Source organism: Panthera tigris, chromosome A2, assembly GCF_018350195.1.
Source record: "Panthera tigris isolate Pti1 chromosome A2, P.tigris_Pti1_mat1.1, whole genome shotgun sequence".
Lineage (NCBI taxonomy): Eukaryota > Metazoa > Chordata > Mammalia > Carnivora > Felidae > Panthera > Panthera tigris.
In genome coordinates, this window is record NC_056661.1 from 160349438 (window position 1) to 160373772 (window position 24335).

Consider the following 24335-nt stretch of genomic DNA (forward strand, 5'->3'; position numbering starts at 1 on the left):
CCTAAGACCTGCTTCCTGGCCCCCAGCCGGCCCCCGCCACAATCACACGTCACTGCTGAAAGCTGCCGCTGGCTCCAGAACTGTCGTCCTCCTCACTTCTGTGTTAGTCACGTCAGGAGCAGGGGAGTGTCAGGGGAGGGGAGGTGGAGGCGAATGGAACCACTGGAACGAGGCTCCCGTCACGCACGAATCCCCCAGACCCCCATGTCGGGGCCGCACCATGCCCTCCTCCCGGGCTCCTGAAGTGCTGGGGACAGTCTCCTCAGCCTCCACCCTTGCCGTCCACACAACCGGGAGCTAGATCGCCGATGCCCCCCCCCCCACCTCTGCCAGGACACCCCACTCCCCGAATGCTCGGGGGGGTCTGTGGCAACAGGCACCTGCAGGACGGCCAGCCCTCCCCATCTTCAGCTCAACCCAGGCTCCAGGACGGAGCGGACATTCTCTGACACGGTGACGGGTAATTTCCAGTAATTGCTTTATTCCATCATGAGAGCCTAATCTATCTTTTCCATCACCCGTGCCCTAGGTCACCTCTCCTCCGGCAGTACTGACGCCAAGAGGTGGGGCCGGCCTAACCAGGTGGGCAGGCGGCCTCCGTCCCCCCGACCCCGAGGCGGAGCCCTGGAAGCTGACTCCCAGGGTCTAGGGGACCCGGAGACCTCCTCGCCCCACAGTCCTGGGTGTGAAAGCAGAAGGCACGATGACGCCCAGTCCCGCAGAGACGGGGGTGGCTGACATCTCGGCACGGGGCTTGGTGACAGTTCTTGGTGCCGTACGGGAAGAAATGAAAACGAAAGCACAGGGACCGTCAGATCTTCAACTAGTAATTCCTCAGACAACAGTAAAATAAAAGGCAAAAAAACCAAAAAACAAAACAAAAAAAAATTGTGATTTGGCAAACTGTTTTCTTAAATTTTAAATTAAAAGAAAAAAACATTCACACAGAAGAGATTCAACTTATCTGCTTTGAAGAAATATATTAAAGAAAATGGAAGGTTAAAAAAAAATCAAACCCCAAATAATGGTAAAAATAGACGTATCCTCTGTAAAAATCTGGGCTAATCTACTGAGTCATTCATATCTATTCAGTATTCAGAGCATGAGGTGAAACACCAGAGTATAAAAAAATTAAAAACCAAAAAGAGATACTGCCCTTGCGCTAACCCGCCAGCCTCACGGCTCGCTGGGCCTCTGGTCACCGGCCGCTGGTGGCTACAGTGTCTGGTCCCTCCCACCCGCCACAGACCTCACTCGAGGCCTTCAAAGCTCCTCCCTGGTCCTGCTCAGTTTTGTGGCATGTTCTTCTACAAACTTGCTCAAATGTTCCAGATCTCGGTTTCCATCCTCAAACTTTATCGGGTTCTTTTTGTCCCCGCTGGGGGCAAAGTAGATGGTCGGGAACCCCTCGACTTTGTAGCGGTTGTTGGGGATGTCGTTGGCGGTGGCGTCCATCTTGGCGATGACCAGATTCTTGTGGCCCTTGTACTTCTTGCCAAGGGCGGTATACTCGGGCTCCAGCTGCTTGCAGTGCCCGCACCAGGGCGCGTAGAATTCGATGAGGACGTCCTTCTTGGGGTCCATCACGATGGAGTCAAACGTCTTCCCCACCACGACCTTGACAGGTCCCTTGTTGTTCTTGGGCACTGGCTGGGACTTGACAACCGGCTTTAGTTTTCCTGCCCGGGAAAGCAAGCAGGGGAGCGTGTGAGTGCTGCAAAGGCCCTGGGCTCTGGCGGCCCTCACAGGACCAAGTGGCGAGGCCAGCCCGAGTGCAGGACGGGCGAATCCAATGTGCCAAGGCCAGGTGGAGCCCACCTCTACTAGCGGGCCCCTTAGCTCTCTAGCCTCCTCACCCCTTCTACTCTCCCAGTTCCTATAAAGGCCAGAGAGCCTGTTGATGGTCACACCCCAGGCCCGATGGGACGCTGGGCCCCGTCCGGCAAGGAGGTCACAGGAGGGGGGCCACCTGGTACGAAGGGGCTCTGGGAAGAGCCGGCAGCCGGGGCGGGGAAGGCCTGCAGGTACCAGCACAGGGAACGTTGGCAGACGGCGGAACGAGGTCCGCAGAGGACTCTGCCCCACGCCAAAAACTGGGCCGAGGTGCTCACCCAGATCAACAGAGATACCCTGATGCCTCAGAGCAAGTTTTCCACGTGTACAAAACTTACTTTTAGGTCCAAAAGCCTACTTTACACATTAAACATTTTAAAAATAGGGCTTCTCGAAATTTCTGAGATACCAGCCTTTTGTTACAAAAAAGAAAAGCAAGCGAGCATGGGGCCTGTCTGTGTCCGTTCTCCCACCCCCCAGGTACAGGAGAATACACGCAGGGCCAGGCTCACCAGAAGGGAGTCGGGGGATGCAGTGTTGGAGCACCAGGTAACCACCCCTCCCGCCCCCAGGCTCCATGTGGGGAAGCTCAAGACCAAGGCTCACCTTTTTTGAAAGCTCTGACAAACTCACGGAGGGTGTCAGAGTCAAACTCGTCGGGCTCCATGGCGAACTTCCTCCCGCCCTCGTCCAGGATGGCTGCGTTGACGTCCTCGCCGCTCTCGCTGAGCCCCAGGTCCTTCACCTCCGTGGCAAAGTCATCCTCATCAGCCACGGCGAAGGTGTACTCGGGGAAGTCCTTGGCCACCTCCAGGACCTTGTTCCGCCAAAACTGAGTGGCTGAAATGGGACGGAGCACTGTGAGCTGAGCCGTAGAGATCAAGTTTAAGATTCTGTGGCTCAGACTCTCTGACCAGGCTCAAGCCTCACTTGGAGAGATTAGCATTTCTGAAAAGCGTCCTCCCTGAGCAGGTGGACCTTGCTCAAAAGCCCAATGAGCCCAAGTGGCCTGTGTCCAGTGACATAAACCCCTGCCTGCCTGAGGATCAGGGGCTGGTCTAGTCCCAGCTCTGCCGCCCCATCTCTAAGAGATCTCTGGACTCCACACTAAGCTCCCCTCGTGCTAAAAAAGGAAGGAAGAAGGGCAGCTCTATGTAGCAAGGAAGGAAAATTGCCTTGGAACCACAAATACAAAATACACCCTTGCGAACCCGCAAGGTCTTAGGTGCAGGATTCCTAAGTGCGAGAGCCAAGAGCCCCCACCAAGAGCCCCCCTCCGCTGGACAGGCCCTGGGGTCTCACCAGCTCTGTAATCAAAGCTGAAGTCCACGCTGTAGTAGACGACCACCAGGGGGCGCCGCGTGTACCGCTTGGCGTCATTGGAGGTCTTGCGATGGCCCACCAGGGGCAAGGTGTGCTTCAACACGTGGTCCCTGATGGCTGACCCCTCGGTGGTGCTCTGCAAAAAAAAAACAAAAACAAAAACGGGGGGGGGGGGCAGGTGAGGAGCAGTTTCACGGAGGCGGGGCTCATCTCACCCCACCTTCCGCTGCCACTGTTAAGGAATAACAGCTCCGAAGGGACGGGCATGGGAGAGGAGCCGTCTGGAGGGGAGCTGCTGGGGGAGCACACCCAGTAAGACCCTGGTGTCTTTCAGGGCCCCTTTCCTCCACTGACCCCTAAGTGAGCTTCTCAGGCTACGGCAGACAGCATGTGACCTTTCCTCTGGGCCTGGGCTGGCCATCGGTGTCAGTTAGAAACAGCTGCAGGGGGCACCTGGGTGGCTCAGCCGGTGAAGCATCTGACTGCGGCTCAGGTCATGATCTCAGGGTTCGTGGGTTTGAGCCCTGCGTCAGGCTCAGTGCTGATCGTGTGTCTGCTAGGAATTCTCTCCCTCTCTCTGCCCCTCCCCAACTCACGTTTTCTCCCTCTCTCCCTCTCTCCCTCTCTCTCTCTGTGTGTCTCTCAAAATAAAAAAAAAAAATTTTTTTTAAAGAAAGGAAAAGAAACTGCTGCGGGAAGGCGGGCTTCCAGACAACCGCTGTTCCCACGGCTGAACAGAGTGGAACCATCTATCTTCCCCTCATGTGACCTTCACTACAGCCCCACCGGGGGCATTTTACAGAGGTGAAGGGAGGGAGGCCCAGGGGCACACACCTGCTGAGCAGCTATGCTGGGCTTCGAATCCTACCTTGAGAAACAACACCCATGACTACCGGTTACACCAGAGCCCGGCCAAGCTCTCGGGGAAACGCGGAGCCAGGCAGAGCTGCGTGGCTGGAGGCTGCTGCACCTGAGGCCACGCCTCCTGAGACAGGGCCAGGAGGCGGGGCGTGCGGGGCTCAGCTGTCTGGTACCAGGCACCCGTCCTTGGACAGGCTCAACAACAGTGGCTCTTAAAGCTGGTTCACGAGGCTTCCCAAGTGTTTTCCAGATGAGATGGACCCGACTGACAATTTATGCAGCACCTGTGACCAGCTGGGCACAGCGGCAGTGGCTTGGGGACACGGAACTCAGGCGACCGCCCCAAGGGACACGCAGGGCCCCCTGACTCATGGTAAGACAGTCTCTGAATCAGAACCTCCAGACACCAGCCTCACAAACACATTACAGAGGAAGAAACTGAGGCACGGCCAGGCTGAGTTGCTCACCCAGGTCACACAGCTGCAAGTGGTTGGGGAACACCACACTCTTGGCTCTGGGCCCCAGTCCTGTCAGGATGGGACAGTCAGGGAGGTGGCCCTGTGTAGCACTAAAGGATGGCAGGAATTGCCAGGTGGGAGGGGGAAGGCGCTCCAGGGGAGGAAACAGCAGGAACCCAGCAGGGTACAAAGTCCCAGGGGAGGGGAGGGAGCAGGGGGAAAGTGCTGGAAAAGCGCGCAAAGAGGACGGCAGGTCAGGACAGCCGCTGGACTGAACATCACCTGGAAGGTGACCTCAAGAGTAAAGCAGAGTGGCCCCAGGGCACACGTGCTCTACAGCTGGGCATGTGCCACCCACAGGCCTGCGCCGAACTCAAGGGCAGAGCCGGTCTCACATCCTGCAAGCAAACAGCTACTTTCTTCCGGCAACGCTTCTTGTGCTGACTTTGCACCTGGCTTCACCGTGCCTGTCCTGCCTTGGTCTCTCCTTCGCCCAGATTTCCAAATCCACCTTTTACAAAATCGCATTTCACTGTGTTGTGTAAATTTTTACAAAGCAGTCTTAAATAATTCCGGCAACAAAGGTGGCATGTAAGCAATGCCAATCTATTTATTTGTTTTAAAGTTTATTCATTTGTTTTGAGAGCCAGAGAGCAAGCAAGCAGGGGAGGAGCTAAAAGAGAAGGAGAGAGAGAATCCCAAGCAGGCTCCGCACTGTCAGCACGGAGCCCGATGCGGGGCTTGAACTCACGAACCGCGAGATCATGACCTGAGCCGAAATCAAGAATCGGGACACTTAACCGACTGAGCCACCTAGGTGCCCCATCACCGATCCATTTAAGGTAAAGAGTAAAAGGCAGCGATGTGTATAACAAACTAGACCAAGTGGCCCTTAACCTTTTGGGGGTTAAGGACCCCTTGAAGCTCTCTATGGAAAGCTGCAGACCCCTTTCCCGGGAACATGCACACCACCTGGAATGGTGCCTGGTTCCTGGGGTCGCCTGAAGAGGAGGCGGAAGGGACAGGAGAGGGAGCAGCCCCCGTATGTCCAGGGGAAGAGAGGGGCCCTGAGCCTGAGCAGATGAGCAGATGTGGCCATGAGTGAGACTCCAAGGAGGAGCCATGGTGTTCACGACCCAGGGAATCAGAAAGATTCAAGGTGGCCTCTCCAAGGCCCCACATGCCCCCTGTTCACAAAAATGGATCAGAAGGTACGAGGCTGCTCCCTACGGTGCTCACCCTGCCTGGGCCGCCACACCCTCCAGGTCCCAGGAGAGCCCTGGCGGGGGAATGGGGGCACTTGCAGCTTTCCCTCAGCCTGCCCCTAACCGGTGGTGGCAATCTGGGCCATAGCTCACTGCTCTGCAGCCCCGTCTATCCAAGGAGAGCTCTGGGACCCTTGGCGTCGACGGGTCTTCCAAATCTGAAGATCCGCTCACAGAAGCGCCGGGCACCCGTGAAGCACTCCGGACACGGAGCTGGATCCAGGCTCACCCCGGGCCAGGAACCCCTCACGCCCTTCTCAAGGGAGTGTGTCGCACGGTTTTGGAAGAGGGGGGCTGGGTAGGCCAGCGGAAAGAAAAGCAAGGCCAACCCCATGTGCCGCACTCCATGGCTCCATCCGGTGGAGAGAGGCCTGCATCACTCTGTACCCTCAGGGCCTCGCCTGCCCTTCGGCTAAGGGGGCCCAGGTCAGAGACAGGAGCACGTCCTGGCCCAGAGCAACGCTGGACGTGCAGGCCAGGCCCGCAGTGGCCGGGCACCCAGGGAAGCTGGTGCTGGGCTGCAGGAGCATGAAGAGAGGGAGCAATGCTGGTAGGGGTGTGAGGCCCCCAGACCCCCCAATAAACCACCGACCACCCTGCTGCCTGCGCTCACGTCTTCAGCCTCCCAGGAACCTGCACCTTTACCATGGGGTCGGGAAACGGGGGCCTGGAAAGGCTCCAGGCTCAGAACCCCAGCGTTGGCTCAACCAGCAGCCTGAGGCCGATCAGAAGCCTGGGTGTACAACACAGTGATCAGTTCCACACGCCTGAAACTAATATTATGTTGTAGGCTAACTGGAATTTAAATAAATATTAAAAAAAAAAACAAAAAGGCAGCCTGGGGCTGCGGTGGCCGCTGAGCCCTCACGCACCTGGATCTCCATCACGTAGCTCCTGGGCTCGAATTTGGACTGGAATTTCTCAGGCTGCATTACAACCAACTTCCCAGAGGAGACTTTCAAGAACTTTGCTATTTCAGTGCTGAAAGTGTGGTGGAATTTGTAATCTTCTCTTAGGTTGTTGGCTGAGGAAGTAACAGAATGGTAAGTACACAGTTTATTAAACTGCCTGACAGATCTAGGCTTAACTCATGACTCTTAAAGCTGTTGCCCTGCAAAGACCATGATTCCCACTGTGAATTCTGTGTGGACGATACCTAGAGTATGAACACTTGAGGTTTGGATTTTAAAACTTGGTACAGGCGTATTGCCTTAGAACCTCTATATCAGAATTGGCTTAAAAAAAAAAAAAAGATAACCGTTCACGAAACAGCTCAGAGTTAACTGGTCAAGAGCTACTGTCTCCAATGCTGAGAAACACATTAAACCCCCAGACAGTTCGTGTGAACAGGGGAGCGTCACACTCTGTTATACCCACAAGGCGGCTTTTCACACGCAGCCCCTGCGAGTGGGCTGGCCTCTCCCCCTCGGACTGGTGGCTGGCCCATTTGCAGGCTGCAGGCTTTTTGCTATACACACTTTCACTTAGATCTTGTCAGACTCTCAAGATGAAACCCCCCAGCCTGAGAATACTCTAGAACGGGGGTTGGCAAACCTTCCGGAAAGGACCAGACAAGATCTTTGGCTCTGTAGGCCATACTCTCCTAAGCACTCAACTTTGCATTGCAGTGTCAGAGCAGTTAGACAGCATGTAATAAAGCGTGGCTGCGGCCCTAAAAGACTAAGGAGACCAGGCAGGGGCTGGATCTGGCCCGCAGGCCAGTTTCTCCATCCATGCCCTGAACCCCCGGGGGGGGAAACGCACGTCAGTTCTCCACGCTGTCCTCACTGAGGCATCCAGACCCATCCTGAGCGGAGTCTGTGGTCCAAGCACTGGGTAAGACCTCCAATGGGTCCCCCCATCCTGCAGGGCGACTGGTTATAGGAAACATACGTTCTGGGGGAGGTGGGAGACGGCTTTCAAAATCAGCCAGACTTAGATTCAAATTCTAATTCTAAGACCTGCTCATTATGTGACTTTAGGCCTCCCTGGGCCTCAGCCCCTCCTCAACAGAAACATGGAAGTCTACCCTGTAACCCCTGGGTAGGCTGGGGCTTCCCTCGGCGTGTTTCTTCCTGGCTAGTTCCCAGCAGGTGACACGGTTACTTCATCAGTTAAGACTGATGAAGCACCTTGGCTCCCGCGTTGGACATGGAAATGGGATTTCCCTCTACTGTCGGTTTTACCACGTTCATCTGCACTTGATGGACACATGATCGTTCTCGTGCAGCACAGAAATTAGCACTAAGTGGCAACCGGTGCATTGAAAAGTTGCAGCCGCTACTCTAAAGCAGAAAACCAAGCCGTGTTTGGAGTGGGGTGTAGGGCATCGGAAAGGACGCAACAAGGCCGGAGGGCATCCTCAGGGCTGCTGAAAGAACACATCTTCCACTCCTGACCCAGAGTCATCCAGCAGGGCAAGTACGCCTGCCACCAGGCAGGAGCCTGACAGTGGGTCTCAGGATGGGGCGAGTGCGACGTGCCCCACAGAACGCCACCTCTGACCACTGTTCACCTCTCAACGCTAACACTGGACCTTAGCATTACCAGGCACATTTGCTAGGTGCTTTGTCCACATCAGCTCAATTAACGTAACAACCTCTGATGTAGAAAACACCAAGTCGCCACCTGTGGTCCTTATGCTAATAATGGCAGAGCCAGGATTCGAACCCAGGCCAGAGTCAGAAACCCTCACTTTCTGGTCAAGACCCTGCCCTTGCAGAGGAACTGGGAAGGGGTGCCTGGAGAGACAGGGAGACAACGAACGTGGATGAACGTGACCGTGGCCCTGCTCCTCCTCAGAGCCCAGGGAGACGGCACACTCAGTATACGATCCTATCACCCGTGTGTATTCAAGGCAACAGGGACTGACCTCTAACCCCAACCCCAGAAAGGCAAGTCTGTTCCCACAGATGCTATTGCAATCCTTCATCAAGCTGTCCCCTCGAGTGACGCCCCAGGAGCTTCACACAGGAGCAGCAGACTCCCCGACAACCTCAGACGGCCTGGGCACGTTCGCTTCATCCAGCCCAGAGTGCCACTACTTACCGGCTTCCTGGTACTGCTGGTAGGCCAGGTCACTCTCCGCCGTAAAGACCCCGATGATGATGACATCGTCCCCGTCCTTCAGGAACTCCTGGACCTGCTTCAGAGCCACGATCGCCTTGGAGGGCGGCCCCGACTGCTCGATCATGTAGTCCACGATCCCTGGGAGCCGAGCACACGCCTGAGGAGGGGCGAGGGGCTCCGAGGCGCTCCACCCACCGCTCTCCCCGGCCCCCTACGTCCCCCAGGACACCCCCCTCCCCGCTGAGGGAACACCAGGAGGCAAGCCTACCGTATTTTTCCCGTGGGCCGTTGTAATCAAAGGGTTTTCCCTTGCGGAAGATTTTCAGGGTGGGATAGCTAGAGACGTCGAACCTCTTGGCCAGGTCTGTTTCGGCAGTGGCGTCGACCTTGGCCAGGGGGATTGGGGGGGAACGCTGGCTCAGCTCCTTGGCCGCCTTCTCGTAATCGGGGGCCAGTTTCTTGCAGTGTCCACACCTGTAAGAAGCGACCGTTGTCAGGAGCCTGTTCCAGCACGAACACAGTCTCCCATCCGAGCGAGACACAGAGGCCCGGCCCTCGAGCAGCTCCGTTAGACCCTGCAAACCTCTGAACGTCTCCTCGGGGAGGGGGTGGAGCCGGGCCACTCCGGAGGCCAGCGTGACATCACAGGTGCCACTCACACAAGGTGCACACAACACACACACACAAACAGGAGGGAGTTGGGGGGGAGGGCGGGTAAGACATGGGAAAGGCGAAGAAAAACAACGATTTTTCTCCATTGCAGTCAGGACAGGGAAGGACACAGGTCAGGGATGGCTTCATACAGGAGGTGACAGTTGATCTGGGACGAGAGAGACAGGTAGGAAGCGGACGTGAGTTGGTGAAAGGTGGGTGAGGGGAGGACAGACCGAAATAACCACATTAACAAAAGCACAAGGACGAACAGTAACCAACCCTCGCGGACGCCGCCCAGCAGGGCAGCAGAGGGTGGGCCTGAGGACTCCGTACCAAGAACCGACGGCTCACACGGGGGCAAGGACCTCACAAGTCACGGGCTCCGCGTAGTGAGCTGAACAAAGCACTGCCTTGTCAGGGTCCCCGGGACGCCTCGGGGCTGCACCCTACGGCAAGTGAACTGTCTGCAGCTACAAGAACTGTTCTCCGCGGGGTCAGAAACCAGGTGAACCTGCTCTCTGAGCATTTACTGAGCCTGTGACGTCAACGGGCAGCTGAGCCCAGCCCCCGGCAACTAGAACTTAGGATCCGTAACCCGTCGTGAGACCTAACCTCACAGCCATCTCTCCTCCAGCACCGGCACCACCTCCCGGGTCCCCTTTGTGCCGGAAACCTCACAAGAGGGGCCATGGCGGCCCCGCTCTCCACGTGCCCCAGGCCTTCCTTCCTCCTCCCACCACCCCGTCTTCTCTCCGCACGTGCACACCCCGTGAGACCAAGTGGAGTGACTTCTGCTGCAGAATCCAGAGCCTGGGGTCACTGTCGTCTGCCCCGCGGTCACATTCCTGACTCGGGTCTACACCGCACACCCTGACGAAAAGCAAGCCTGCTCCAGAGTCAGAACCGCTAGCTGCCCCGTGATGAATGCGCCAAGGTGAACTGCGAAGGCTGACCATCCTCCTGGACCCCTGGCCTCGACGCTCACACCTCCCTTGAAGACAGTCCACTTTGCTTTGCTCTGTCTTCTCCGGCTGCCCACACCTCCGTGCTCTCCTCAGGAAGCACAAGAACCACATACAGCACCTCCACCAGCCACTCTCCGACTGCCTTTCTTTCTGGCATCTTCTTTCCCACGTCCGGGTCCCCTCCCCTGAATGATCCCTGCCCCCGCATTCTGATCCTTTCTGCTCTCCTCTTGAGTTCTGTCGTCACCTACAATCTGGGGGCCAGAACTGGCCACGTCACCTGCGTATGCTGGGGTCACACAGGCCACACCCCTCCTCAACTCTAAGGGACTGGCCCACTTCCTCCGCAGAGCTGGGGATTCCAGTTCTCTGACAGGGAGCGGGCTTCGATCCCAACCCACGTGCTAGGGCCACAGCCCCCAGACAAGAGCTCTTCAGGCGCCCCCGGCCAGGTTCTGCTGTTTCTCTCCTACAAAAGCTGAAGCCCTGAGGCCGGGGGGTTGGGCAGGGGGCCCAGTGGCATCGAGAGGCCAGGGTTGTGATGGACAAGAGGAAAGGAGGCAGGGCGAGTGGAGAAGGCAGAAGGCAGGAGGGCCGCGGGACCCTGGAGGCTCCGACTGAAGAAGGGGACACATCTGGAGCATGAAGCGAGGCTGAGGGTCATCTTCGAAGATCTGTTCCAGAACAAACAGCCACGAGTGGAGACGAAGACAGATAAAACCATGGTTCGAACCCCTCAGGAGGCAGCGAGGCGGGAAGAGGCGGCCCGAGGCCACCAGCTGCCACCACCCTACCCACCGCGGTGGCAGCTCCGCAAGGTCCTCCTCATCACAGCTGGACGAACTTCCATGAACAGCATTTCCACACCTGCTACGGCCGTGTCCCCTCACACTGCCCCCCAGAGCCACGGCCGTCCCAGCGCCTTCCTGCGTGTTTCCTCAGGGACACGCCCTCGGCACATCGCTGGGCAGGGCAGGCGCGTGATGACAGATGGACCCAGCAGGCACAGGCCTGGCGCATGAGGGAACATGGACCGCCTTGTGGCCCCACACACGGGCTCCACTCTCCTCTGTGCTACAGGCCTGTGTCTACCCCGTCCTGCCATCTGGGAAAAGACCACCGCTCTCTGGAGGACTCAGCAGTCGGTTCGGCCTTCACGCATGGCCGGGCGGAGGGGGGAGGGCCGTGGCAGGACCCCGTTCTGCTTCACACGCAGGCATCTGTCTCTGACGCCCTCTACCCAGGGGCTATGGGGGAACCGAACGCGGGACAGGGCTCATCGTACCCGAGTACATGGGACAGATGGCATCTTACCAGGGGGCATAGAACTCCACCAGAATGATGTCTGCATCGTTCACAACTTCATCGAAGTTATCCTTGGTCAGCACAAGCGTGACTTCTGGTGGGGGCGTCCAGCTGGGCTGGGAGATCTCTTTGACCTTGGCCACAATTTCTGAAAGAAACCACACAAGACTGAGCATGGGCAGACCTCACCGCAGAGGCAGGCGGGGAGGCGCCGACAGACAAGTGGCAGGGCCTCGAGGAGAACGGGAAACGTCTGATTTCCCCAAATCCACCGGCAGCTCTCGCCAGCGCCGCTCCGCAGTTTGAGGCCACAGTTCAGGGTCGAAGGTCCACGGTTTCCGCCAAACCCCCTCCTGCCCTTTTTCCATCCCCTGGTGACTTCTCCGACGGCCCAACGCCAGCTGGCGAGTGAGACCCTGTTCTTGCCCCGCTGCGGTGCTCACCGCAGGCCAACAGAGGGGGTCTCCCAACGTCTGACCACACGTGCCTCGGAGTAGCCTCGAGGGCGTCCCCTTCTCAGGTACAGAGCCACACGCGTTTCATCATGTTACATCCGGCACGCGTCCCGACACGTCCGCAAAAATCAAGGAAAACGAGGAGGAGCAGCCCCTCCCCCTGCTGCCCGGGCCGCGTCGGCGTCACCTGGGAAGGCATCACAAACGGGCCCGGTCGTGGCCCCGCTCCCCAGAGATGGAGTCAGCGACGCGAGTGGGACACGGAACAGACTCTCACGAGGCACCTTCCAAGTGGCTCTTAGGAGCAGTGCGGGCACACTTTACATTCTTCTTTTTTTCTTTTGCTCTGCACTCACCAAGGAGCTGGATCTGAGAGCCACTCCCGCAAAGCAGGAGCCTTCAGACGGAAGTAAACACAGCAGCAGACGCACGGCATGTCCACGGCGTGAACCCCCGCGCCACCATCGTCGGGGAGGCCCATGTACTAAAACGCACTTGGAGGCCACACTGCTCTCAAGATTCCAAACTGGCCACACCGCTAGGGGTCAAATGTTGGGACCAGATGTCCACATATATAAGCCTTTAAGGTTTTACTTTATTTATCTATTTTGAGAGAGTAAACGTGTGGGCGTGCGCATGGGGTGGGGCGGACAGCAGAGGGAGGGAGAGAAAATCCCAAGCAGGCCCCACACTGTCAGCACAGCCCAACTCGGGGCTCAAACTCACGAACCAGGAGATCATGACCTGAGCTGAAACCAAGAGTCAGACGCTTAACCAACTGAGCCACCCAGGCGCCCCAAGCCTGTTTACTTTTAAACGAGAAGTACACGGCTTTCAGCCTGTCCTTCCATGAAGTTCCTCTATGTGCTGACATGGGTAAGACATTATTTGTTAGGTAAAACACGAATGTGCACATGATATGCTGATATGCTGACAACTGTGTGAAAATCACACACACACACACACACACACACACACACACACACACACACGCTGCCACCTTCCTGGAAGGGAGCCAGATAGCCAGGCTCAGGGTGGAAAGGCTATCCCTTATCTACCTCCTTGAATTCTGAACCACGCAAACATATTTCTGGTAAGTTCTCAGACAGATACAATGTGAAAGTAAGTACTGATGGATGTGAGGTCTTCTTCGTGCACCTACAATGGGCTCCAGTGCTCAGAAGATCATAGGACTGACCCTCACACCAGCTCAAAGAGAATTCAGATCAGACCCAAGTGACCTCCTGTTCCTCGGACGAGGAACTTGAGGCCTGGCAAGGAGAAGACACTTGTCCGGGACCAGTGCTATGTCACGACTGTAAGACCCAAACCTTAGTCAGTGCCATACCACACCAGGAAAGGAAAACGTAACATAATTTTTTTTTTCCTAATGATTAAGAGATATGGTGAAGAGGGGCACCTGGGTGGCTCAGTTGGTTAGTTCTTCAACTTCCGCTCAGGTCATGATCTTGCAGTTTGTGAGTTCGAGCCCTGCATCAGGTTCTGTGCTGATAGCTTCGAGTCTGGAGCCTGGAGCCTGATTTGGATTCTGTGTCTCCCCCTCTATCTGCCCCTCTCCCCTGCTCACGCTCTGACTCTCTCCCTCAGAAATAAACGACCATTAAAAAAAAAAAAAAAAAAAGATATGGTGAAGATACCACAACTTGATTTGTTCATTCGTTAAAAAAAGAATTTAGCGGGGCGCCTGGGTGGCTCAGTCAGTTGGGCGTCTGACTTCGGCTCAGGTCATGATCTCACGGTCCGTGAGTTCGAGCCCCGCGTCAGGCTCTGTGCTGACAGCTCAGAGCCTGGAGCCTGTTTCAGATTCTGTGTCTCCCTCTCTCTCCGACCCTCCCCCATTCATGCTCTGTCTCTCTCTGTCTCAAAAATAAATAAACGTTAAAAAAATTAAAAAAAAAAAAAAAAAGAATTTAGCTTGTGCCTAATGTCAGTCAGGCAGGGATCCCTCGGGCTTGGTTTTGGAAGAACCACCTGGCTCCCAGTGCCTGTAGTTCCTAATATGGGGTTCTGGACCCACAGCCTCAGTAAGCCCGGGGAGCCTATAAGGAATGCACATCATCGCGCCTGACCTGAAGCGTAGTGAACTGGAAGGCTGGGATGGGGCTCAGCACGGGCTGCGGGAGCCCACCAGCTGAGTCTGACGGAAGCTCTACAGCGCCGCCGAGAACCTGGCCTCGGGCAGCATGTGACACACGGCCTCCAGATCTGGAGTTTCATGGTCTGAAACGGGAAGAGACCCCTGCCACCCTAGGACAAGTTTATTTTGATCTCAGTTACCTGGAACATTCCAGCAGGGACCACTCCCAGCCCACACAACTGGTCTTCCTCTCTATTTCCCAAACTCCCCCTCTCTCAGCTTTCCTGTGGGAAGACAGTCCCGGCCTCACCTCCCCCTGCAGCTCAGGCTCCACTCACCTTCCTGGGTCCGGGAGCCCTCGTAGTCCACAGCCTGCCCCTTCTTAAGGACCTTGATGGTGGGGTAGCCGCTCACGCCAAACCTGCTGGCCAGCGCCGACTCCGAGGTCGCGTCAATCTTGGCCACAGGAATGGGAGGGTCATTCTCCTTCAAGGCACTGGCGATTTTTTCATATTCTGGAGCAAACTGCTTGCAATGTCCACACCTGAGAAAGAGATTTAGGGAAGGAGAAGCAGGTTAGCTGTACCCATGGAGACTTATACCCAGCAATGCACACAAACGCCGGGGCACCGGGACCAGAATGATCGCAGTCGAGAGAGAGAGACACAAGGTAACACAACGAGGAAGCCACGGTGGCTGGAGTCAGACAGACGTAGGCCAGAGTTCCCGCTCCGGGCTGGACACACACTCCCAACACCTCCAAACCCCAGTGCTTTCACCTGTAAGCTTCTCAAAGTCCATCAAGGGACCCCTTGTGAGGGGTCTATGAGGTTAAAAACTCTTTACCAGGGGCGCCTGGGTGGCTCAGTCGGTTAAGCGTCCGACTTCAGCTCAGGTCATGATCTCACGGTCCGTGAGTTTGAGCCCCACATCAGGCTCTGTGCTGACAGCTCGGAGCCTGGAGCCTGCTTCCGATTCTGTGTCTCCCTCTCTCTCTGCCCCTCCCCCACTCATGCTCTGTCTCTGTCTCAAAAATACATAAAAACATTAAAAAAAAACCAAAAAACCTCTTTACCAAAGACCCTTCTGGTTGTCTTCGTGCATTCCCTCAGAGCACACGGTGGAGTTTTCCAGAGGCTACATGACAGATCACAACGTCCGCATAGTGATGATAACACGTAAGGGTTATCATTAAAGATGAATTAGTATTGAAATTTCTCCGTTTTAATGTTCAATATGGTACATACTGATTGCCATAATCTACACAGAAAGCTATCTGGAGGGCACCTGGCTGGCTCAGTCAGTGGAGCGTGTGACTCTTGATCTTGAGGTTAGGAGTTCAAGCCCCATGTTGGACACAGGGCCTTTAAAAAAATAAATTAGCTTTCTGTGCCGTTAGCATTCTTGTAGCCATGGTGAACGTTCCTAAAACCCGCCGGACTTTCCGCAAGATGTGTGGCAAGCGCCAACCCCACAAAGTGACACGGTACAAGAAGGCAAAGATTCTCCTTACACCCAGGGAAAGCGACATTATGACAGGAAGCAGAGTGGCTATGGTGGGCACACACAGCTGATTTTCCAGAAAAAAGGCTAAAACTACAAAGAGGACTGTGCTGAGGCCTGAATGTGTTGAGCCCAATTGCAGATCTAAGAGAATGCCAGCTATTAAGAGATGCAAGCATTTTGAACTGGGAGGAGATAAGAAGAGAAAGGGCCAAGTGACCCAGTTCTAAGCTTCTTTTTTTGTTACGTTATGAAGACAACACAGTCCTGAGGTTATGTTCACTTCAAAAAAATAATAACAATTAATTAACTCCTTAAAAAGCTATTTGGAGTCACAAGAGCAAAAAGCGAGAAGTGGTGATCTATTATTACTGTTAGTTAATAATATGACCTCACGAACCTGTTGTTAAGGACTACTTAGTTACCTTGTACGGAACACCTCTCACTTGAACATCAAACGCGGGACCAACCACGTGAGTATATCTTAACTATCTTGTCTCAAAAGTGAACCAAGGAGGGCAGAGGAAAGAGGACGACAAGAAGGAACAGAGGCCAGCAGGAGAGGGGAGGAGGAAGGGACACAGAGCTGTAACACTGCACACAGTGGTGGGGGGGGGGGATAGAACGAGCGGGGCCCGGGAACTGTGTGCCCTTCCACACCGGAAACCACCGTGGGCCAGGCTTGCACTCGGGCAGCATGTGGTGGGAGCAGGGAGGTGGGGTGGCCTTGACACAGGTCAGGGTAGAATCTCTAACAAGGGACGTGTCTGTCGCCAACGCGGGTCTCCGCGGCGGCACAGCTTGTTAAACGTGCCCACGCCCCGGCCGTGGCTATCAGAGGTCACGTTCACATTCTGAACTGCTAAGGACCGCGTTCCACGAGGGCCGGCTCCCTGGAGTTCCTGCACCCGGACACTCCCACCCCGCCGGGGTCTGGACGCCCGTGAGGCACCAAGCGTGACAGCCCAGAGGAACCCCTCGTCCAGGCTGGCGGAGCGAGGAGGATGAGGGTCCTTACCATGGAGCATAAAACTCCAGCAGCACCGTGTCTTTGTCTGCCACAAAGTTATCAAAGTTTGCGTCGTTCAGGATCAGGACCCCATTTTCTTCTTTCACTTCCAAGTCGTCTTCCTCCTCGTCGTCGTCGTCGTCCTCCTCCTCTTCATCCTCAATGGCATCTTCCTTATTAGAATCTGAGCAGAAAATACCCACAATGTTGGGAACCTGGGGACTCTCCTCCTTAATAACTTTCCTAGGACCCCAAGCCCTCAAAGAGTGGCATGAGTCCTGAGTGGCCCCTGAGGACCACCACGAGCCGGGGTGGTGACATCAGGCCTCCCCCACCCCAGAAATTCAGGGTAGAACCTGTAACAAGGGACGTGTCTGTCGCCAATGCGTTGTCTCCGCGGCGGCACGGCCTGTTACACGTGCCCACGCCCCGGCCGTGGCTATCAGAGGACACGTTCACATTCTGAACTGCTAAGGACCGCGTTCCACGGAATTCCGCTCCCAGTCTGTACACTGGGGAGCCACTTAGGATTTCACTTCAAGGGAGGTCCCGGTTAAAGGGTTTGAAAACCACAGGTCTAGAATTTAAAGTCTCAACGCCCCAGCGGGGCTTGAGGGCAGGACGAGGCGCCTGTGCAGACGCAGCCCCGCAGCCTAGCTCCACGTGCCCCCTGCCCAGCCTGGGGGAACCCTCACCGTCGGCGCCTCCCCCTGCACTGGGATCTGATCCGCTCCTCAGCACCACCCCTCTGCGGGCTTTCCAGGCCTCGCCCCTGTAGCAAAGCTCCTTTATCCACATCCCACGCTTTATTTTTTAGGGCACCTCATTCTCTGGTTACCCCATGTTTGTGCTCCAGGGCAAGGCCAACTTTCAACGACATCTTCTTCCTCACTGACTACGCTTCCCACAAGTAGGGCCTCACTCAATCTCCCGTAACAAACACGTGCCGGGCCCCCCAGACAGCACCACGCTTTTCGTTCTGGAGGATGGACTACTGACCAATTCCAGTTCTCTGACTAACCCCAGCGATCTCCAGGGTGGGAGCTCTCCCACGAAGAATTGTGAAGATTTACAGGGTCAACACGCGTCAAAAATACACAAACCACACCTTCATGGGATGCCTTGCCCGGAAGCAAAGCTCTCTTCCCAGAACACGAGAATCTGGGAGTTTAGCTCACTACCCAGGGATACAGGAATCTTCCACCAAACTACACGTACGGGGCACCATGAGCTGTTGTTAACCAGGATCCCCGGCTGCTGTCGCATCGGCAGACAGAGGTGCAGGAAGTACCAGAATGGCAGCAACCCCGGAGCCAGGTCATGGCCAGGGTCCCGTTCTTCCTTCCGGAGGGGCACCCTGGGAGACAGAGCAGCCCCGGTGGTTCTGTGTTTGGGGCTGAGGGTGAAGTCAGCCTCGGGATTCTGGAACCTCCGGGACTCGCCCTGGCTCAGCCCTGCCCCTGACTAGTCCAGGGCTGGCTCCGCGGCTGCCGGGACGAGCCAGGGAATGGGTCCGGGTGGCCTGGCAGCTTTGCCCGTTTCCGTGAAAATCTACCAATCGGCAAACTAATTATAAAAAACCCTCAACCCTCAACCGCGTCCCTTCACGCATCCTGCTGCTTTTTTCTGGCTTCCATGTCTCTCTCCAGCTTACGGAGTAAGATTTCTCCTTTGTGGGGGGAGGAAGAATGGCCTCTAAAATCCCAAAAGAAAAGCCACCGATTTGACAAGTATGAACCGAGCAGACTCTCCTTTCCTGGGACTGGTGCCCCCCAACCCTGCCCCCAGGGCCATCGCCCTCTGACGTGTGCTCTTTCCCTGGCCTCCCTCCTGCAGAGGCCCCGGGCCCCCAGCAATGTCACCAGGCTTCCTGGATGTGGAGGAAGGCAGGACCTGGAGGAAGACAAAGCAGGCTCGGGCTCCGTCTCCACCTCTTAGGCTGGCGGCCTAAACCGAATCCCCTCCCCTGGTCACTGGCAGGCAACACCATACACTCAGGTCTTCTGTCAATCTGAGAACCTAAGGCTCTTGGGAACCTGAGTTTAAAACTGGCTGGCGAGGGCTCCCCCAGGTTCTTCTGGAAATACTGCCCACCCCAAGCCCGCAAGGCAAGAACTCAGTACTGAGCTTTCCTGTTACGGCCTGTGGGACAGCAGCTCCGTTGGCTCTCCAGAAGGCCAATCTGCCCACCCTTCGCTTTAAAGTCCTACCCACGATGACCTGTGTAACGGCTGCGCACTTGAGGGCTTGACGCGGGAATGTTCTGCAGGTTCTCTGCTCCAAGTCGGGGCTACGAGGCACCCCACGCCCTGCCTCCAGAGGCTCGCGCGGGCCGGACAGCCTGTTGACAGCAGTGAGGCAGGGCCTGTGGGCCATGCGGACCCACGCTCACTGCCTGACTGCCCTGCCCATTCAAGAATCAGATTAACTTGCAAGCAAATGGAAAGACTGGAGGCCGGCTGGAAAGAAAGCACCGGGAAACTTAATCTGCGCTTTAAGCTAGGAAATACAGCGGGGGAGGAGTAAGCACTTGGCGATCCGCTCGGAGAATGGGGATAAGGTGAATTTTACAAAAAGAAAAAACAAAGATGCCTTCTCACCTACGCTCAGCCTGATCGGGTCTGTGAGCACAACTAGTGAGTGCTCTTAAGTGGGTGTCCCTGAGCTACCACAGGACAGAGTTCCTTAAGAGTGAACTCATTTCGGGGTGCCTGGTAGCTCAATTAAGCATCTGACTTTTGGTTTCGGCTCAGGTCACGATCTCACTGTTCATGAGTTCGAACCCCGAACTGGAATCCTTGCGGAATCCACGCTGACAGTGTGTAGCCTGCTTGGGATTCTCTCTCTCTCTCTCTCTCTCTCTCTCTCTCTCTGCCCCTCCCCTGCTCATGCTCACTCACATGCTCTCTCTCAAAATAAATAAACTTAAAAAAAAAAAAATCTTAAAAAAAGCGAACTCATTTCTTGATACTTGAAAAAAAAAGTTTTTTTTGGTTTAAATGACAACAAACAAAACGACAGGGCATTCCCTACATAATTAAAGACTCTCAAATGCATTAAGTCATGCCTCTACCTTTCCATCCCTTCCCAGCTTGCAGATAACCCCAGGACTGGACCCACTACAATCTGAGTAGGCAATGTCTCTATATTCCTACGTACTAGGAACCCACCCACTCCTGCAAGGAAAACACCCCACATTAAAAAAATTTTTTTTTTAATATTTATATTTGAGAGAGAGAGAGAGAGAGGGAGACACATACACACACACAGAGCGTGAGGAGGGGAGGGGTAGAGAGAGAGGGAGACACCAAATCCGAAGCAGGCTCCAGGCTCTGAGCTGTCAGCACAGAGCACTATGTGGGGCTTAAACCCACGAACCGTGAGATCATGACCTGAGCTGAAGTTGGATGCTTAACTGACTGAGCCACCCAGGCGCCCCAAAAATATCCCATATTTTAATGGGCAGGCCGTTTTTTCACTGGGCTTCACTTTGAAGATTGGGACATTCTAGGATAGAAAATACATCCACCTCTTTGTGTAAGTGGCCTGAGATGATCTCTGAAATGCTTCACTACTCACTTGACCCGGAAAACCCGACAAAGTCATGCAAATCAAGAGGTTCAAATCTTCGTGTTCACTTTAAGAATACACGGGAAACTGCCCAGGCCATCAAGGGCATGCATATCCGAAAAGCCACCAAGCATCTGAAACATGTCACTTTGCAGAAGCAATGTGTGCCATTCCCACACTACAATGGTGGGGTTGGTAGGTGTGCCCAGGCCAAACAGTGGGGCTGGACACAGGGTCGGTGGCCCAAGAAGAGTGCTGAATTTCTACTGCACATGTTTAAAAAGGCAGAGACTAATGCTGAACTTAAGGGTTTAGATGTAAATTCTCTGGTCATTGAGCACATCCAGGTGAACAGAGCCCCCAAGATGTGGCATAGAACTTACAGGGCTCATGGTCAGACTGACCCATACCTGAGCTCTCCCTGCCACATTGAGATGAGCCCCACAGAAAAAGAGCAGACTGTTCCTACACGAGGAGAGGAAGTTGCACAGAAGAAAAAGATATCCCAGAAGAAACTGAAGAAACAAAAACTTATGGCCAGGGAGTAAATTCTGCACAAAGCACAGGGAAATAAAAATAAAATCAGAAAAAAAAAAAAAAAAATCCAAAGCCTTCCAGCATCTTCTGGATGGATGCCATTCTCTTTAGCATGAGGCCAATGAAGCCCCTCACACCACCTCCACAATGCTCAGCCTACATGGTAAGACCACTCCAGAAGTGGGGGCCCCTCCTCCAGCCAGGCCTCTGCCATCCCTGTCCACTCTCCACTGTTTATCTGACGACAGCACCGGAGCCTTGCCCAGCCTGGACACAGGCAACTCCTTTCAAGATGTCCTCATTCTACCTCCTCAGCTGCTCACTCTTCAATCCCCACCAGAGAAGTGCCTAGAACAGGTGGATAAACTACCATCAGGTAAAAACCATGAAGCTTGCATTAAACAAGGAAAAAAAGAAATTTGTTATCAGACAGATCATTAGAGGTGATATTTATTAGGTGCCAAGCACTGTGCTGAGCTTTTTAAACACACTCTCTCACCCCTGGAGGGAAACATTACATGCACTTTACAAATACAGAAACGAAGGCACACAGAGTATTAGTCACGTGCCCAAGGATCACAAAACTACTCAGTGGATGGAGAATCCTGACCACTCAACTGCTCTGGTATACTGTCACAGCAGATTTTCTTTGCAATATGCCGAAAGTTTTAGGCGGAATCAGGTGGTAATTACTTCTCAGGAATTAAGAGAGAGGGGCTGAGCAGTTCTTTAGCACTGCACCCAAGTGACTTTCCGCTTCACTTTTAAATCTAAACCAATCCCAGATAAAAAACAGACAACCACCTGCATCAAAGTATTTTCCTTCACTATTTTTAGCTGGATGTAAAGATGTGAAAAGTACCACTGATTTCTAATCTGAGACACAGAAAGTCCCACAACCTAAGGCTTATACCACCGGAGCTTAAGTTCTATTTGGCAGCCATATTCTCGGGATGGGGGAGGGGGAGGAGTGTCTTTTAGATCCCAGACACCACTGTGCTGTCTGAATCTAACATGTAAGAGGCAAAACAAAATCAAAACCTAAAGACTGGGAACATCTAGGGTGGAGGGAAATGTGGCGCCAAAATAAATCCGCAGGACAAGTTACCTATGAAAGTGAAGGGGCAGGGAACCCCTCCCTCAGGGATGGGAAAGGGTCAAGGCAGGGACTAGAAGCCCCTCCCCAACACGCCCCCACCTCAAAAGCACATGCCCTGCAAGACCCACCATGACCATGACAACTCCAGAGATTCCTGGGATCACCCCAGGGGCAACTGCTTCCCAGGGCCTTCATGGGATTAGTGACCTGTCACCCAAATGATACACTTGCTGGTCCTAATAACCCTTGGGGTCCACCCAAGTCTGCCACTCTCTCAGGCCTCTTGAGAACTGCCCCCCAAAGAGTCACTGGATCAAAATCAAGACAAAATTATTTTGCTTTTTAGCTGCGTTCCAAAAACTACTCTCCAGCCTCACTAGTCCTGAAACTTTGAGGTGCCTCCCAAAGTTTAATGTGCATATGAAATCAATGAAGAAGTTTAAAATACAGATTCCAGGACACACCCCTGCAATCTGCTTTGGTATATTTTGGGCCTCTGTATTTAAATAAGCATCAGATGATTTGGATAAAGGTCCCAAGACACACCGTTATCTGGTTCCTTTCGGCAGGTGCTTTTTCCACCACGTGCCGAATTTTACTTCCTTTTCTGTTTTGGCGAAGGCTTGAATCAGTGACCCACACAGAAGTTACTCAATCTGTCTGAAAGGGTATAAAGTTCACACACTTCCCCCTACGCACTACTATTAGAAAAGGGGGGTTATTTATACTGGAACAAACTGGCTAGGGGAAAAAAAAAAAAAAAAAAAAAAACAGGTCATCCGGAGAAAGGCCAGAGAGGAAGAAAGTTAAGACCAGGAATGGGATGCCTGTTCTCTAGGAACAGTATTCTTTTCTTGACTACTACTGCTTTCTAATTATGGACGTTTTCTCATACCATTTGTTTGCAGCGAGCTGGTTTCAAAGAAAAATGTGGCAACGATGGCTAGTAGCTGTCTAATGTTCGTACTAGAGCGGGAGCTCTATCGGCCATGGCCACGCTCATCCTATACTCCCAGAAGCCTGCTCGGTGACTGGCACATAGTAGGTGTTGAATAAACAGGCGCAGAGGAAATGGAACCTCTGGTTTCTAACAAATGCAAACCAAGCCGTCCCTTTCTCCCTCAAACCAAAACCCAGGTGCTATTTCTTCCCAAATCTACAAACCGCATTTTTAAAAAGTAAGATGCCTGCGGCCCGCCGCTGCCCGGGAGAGCTCCCACTCTCACCCCTTCACCAAGACCTGTTTTGCAAACAGTGGCCCCCTCTGCCTTCCCGCTCCCTGGGCGTGCTCGCCTGGAAATTTTAACCAGCACCCTTGCCAAGAGCGAGCAGTCAATCTGAACACGAGTAAAAACTGATTAGAATCTGGGTGAAGGAGCCAGTTGCAGAAAAGGCACCTGACACCCTCTCCGCGTCCCAAACCTGGTAGGCAAGGGCTTGCTAAGAGGCCTCCGCCGCCGTCCTCTCCCGGGATCTCCTAAGCGATCCCGCCCACCGCTACTGCCCTCAAACTCCAGCAAGTTGCCGCCAGTAGCGGAGGGGCTCCGCACGGAACCCACCGGTCCAGGGTCGCACCCACCCCGGATCTCACCCGTGGGCCCCTGCGGCCCATCAGGCGCGGCCCACCGCTGGCCGCTCACCTTCGTCCGGCCCCCCGGCGCTCGCCACCGCCAGCAGCTGCGCCAGCGCCAGGAGCAGCACCAGCAGGCAGGCTTTCCGGGGCCTCATCGTGGCAGTGCGCAGCGCGGCCTCCCCACGCCGTCGGCCCCTGGGCACTCCCGGACCTCGGGCCCTCGCCTCGCGAGCGAAACCGGAGGGAAAGCGAGAAACCCCCCCAGGAAGTCCTCGCCGGCGCTCGGCTGGGGGCGGGGAACCCACCGCCCGGCCAATCCCAAGCGGACTGGAGGCACGGGCCGCGTGCGCCTCGCTGCGCGTCGGTGCTCCGCGGCGCCGCCCTCCTCCCCGGCCCTCCTCCCCGTCCTCCTCCGCGCGCCCCGCGGCTCGCGCGTTTAAAGCTCCGAGCCCTAACGTGAGGTGCCCCCTTCTGATTGGCTGCGCTGCAGCCACCAATCAGCGGCTGCCACTCGGTTTGCCGGGAGCGCACAGGCTGAGAGAGGGAGTGAGGGAGAACAAAGGCGGCGGGCCAGGGCCAGAGGGGCGGGGCCGGGCTGCGCATTGGGGCGCGATTGGCCGTCGGCGCGCTGGGCGGGGTGGAACCTGGGAATGTGGGGCGGGGCGGGGCTCCGGGTCCCTCAGCGGAGCTTGGCAGGAAGAACACGTGTCCTTAGAGGAGCTCCAGGGAGAAGGGCAGTTGGTAAAACCAGCCCGATA

The 24335-nt window shown here is 55.0% G+C and overlaps 2 protein-coding genes and 1 pseudogene across 2 annotated transcripts; 2 read left to right on the forward strand and 1 right to left on the reverse strand.

The window, feature by feature from the left end:
* Window positions 1-461: 461 nt before the first annotated feature.
* On the reverse strand, window positions 462-23993 carry PDIA4 (protein disulfide isomerase family A member 4). Its single transcript, XM_042974710.1, has 10 exons — window positions 23645-23993; window positions 16808-16982; window positions 14625-14830; window positions 11743-11881; window positions 9078-9283; window positions 8789-8947; window positions 6613-6764; window positions 3136-3292; window positions 2440-2673; window positions 462-1679 (listed from the first exon to the last, which is right to left on the reverse strand). The coding sequence occupies exons 1-10, from the start codon at window positions 23730-23732 to the stop codon at window positions 1264-1266; spliced, it is 1932 nt and encodes a 643-aa protein (XP_042830644.1). The 5' UTR covers window positions 23733-23993; the 3' UTR covers window positions 462-1263.
* LOC122235407 lies at window positions 15682-16019 on the forward strand (annotated as a pseudogene).
* On the forward strand, window positions 20311-20916 carry LOC107180445 (60S ribosomal protein L17-like). Its single transcript, XM_042974717.1, has one exon. The coding sequence runs from the start codon at window positions 20350-20352 to the stop codon at window positions 20914-20916; it is 567 nt and encodes a 188-aa protein (XP_042830651.1). The 5' UTR covers window positions 20311-20349.
* Window positions 23994-24335: the final 342 nt, after the last annotated feature.

Excerpts from the sequence above, each read along its gene's own strand:
- PDIA4 (XM_042974710.1), bottom strand. The coding sequence starts at position 23,732 with ATGAGGCCCCGGAAAGCCTGCCTGCTGGTGCTGCTCCTGGCGCTGGCG. Across the intron at positions 14,831-16,807 it reads CTGGAGTTTTATGCTCCATG|GTGTGGACATTGCAAGCAGT; the intron begins GTAAGGACCCTC and ends TCTCTTTCTCAG. Across the intron at positions 11,882-14,624 it reads GGGCTCCCGGACCCAGGAAG|AAATTGTGGCCAAGGTCAAA; the intron begins GTGAGTGGAGCC and ends GGTTTCTTTCAG.
- LOC107180445 (XM_042974717.1), top strand. The coding sequence starts at position 20,350 with ATGATCTCTGAAATGCTTCACTACTCACTTGACCCGGAAAACCCGACA.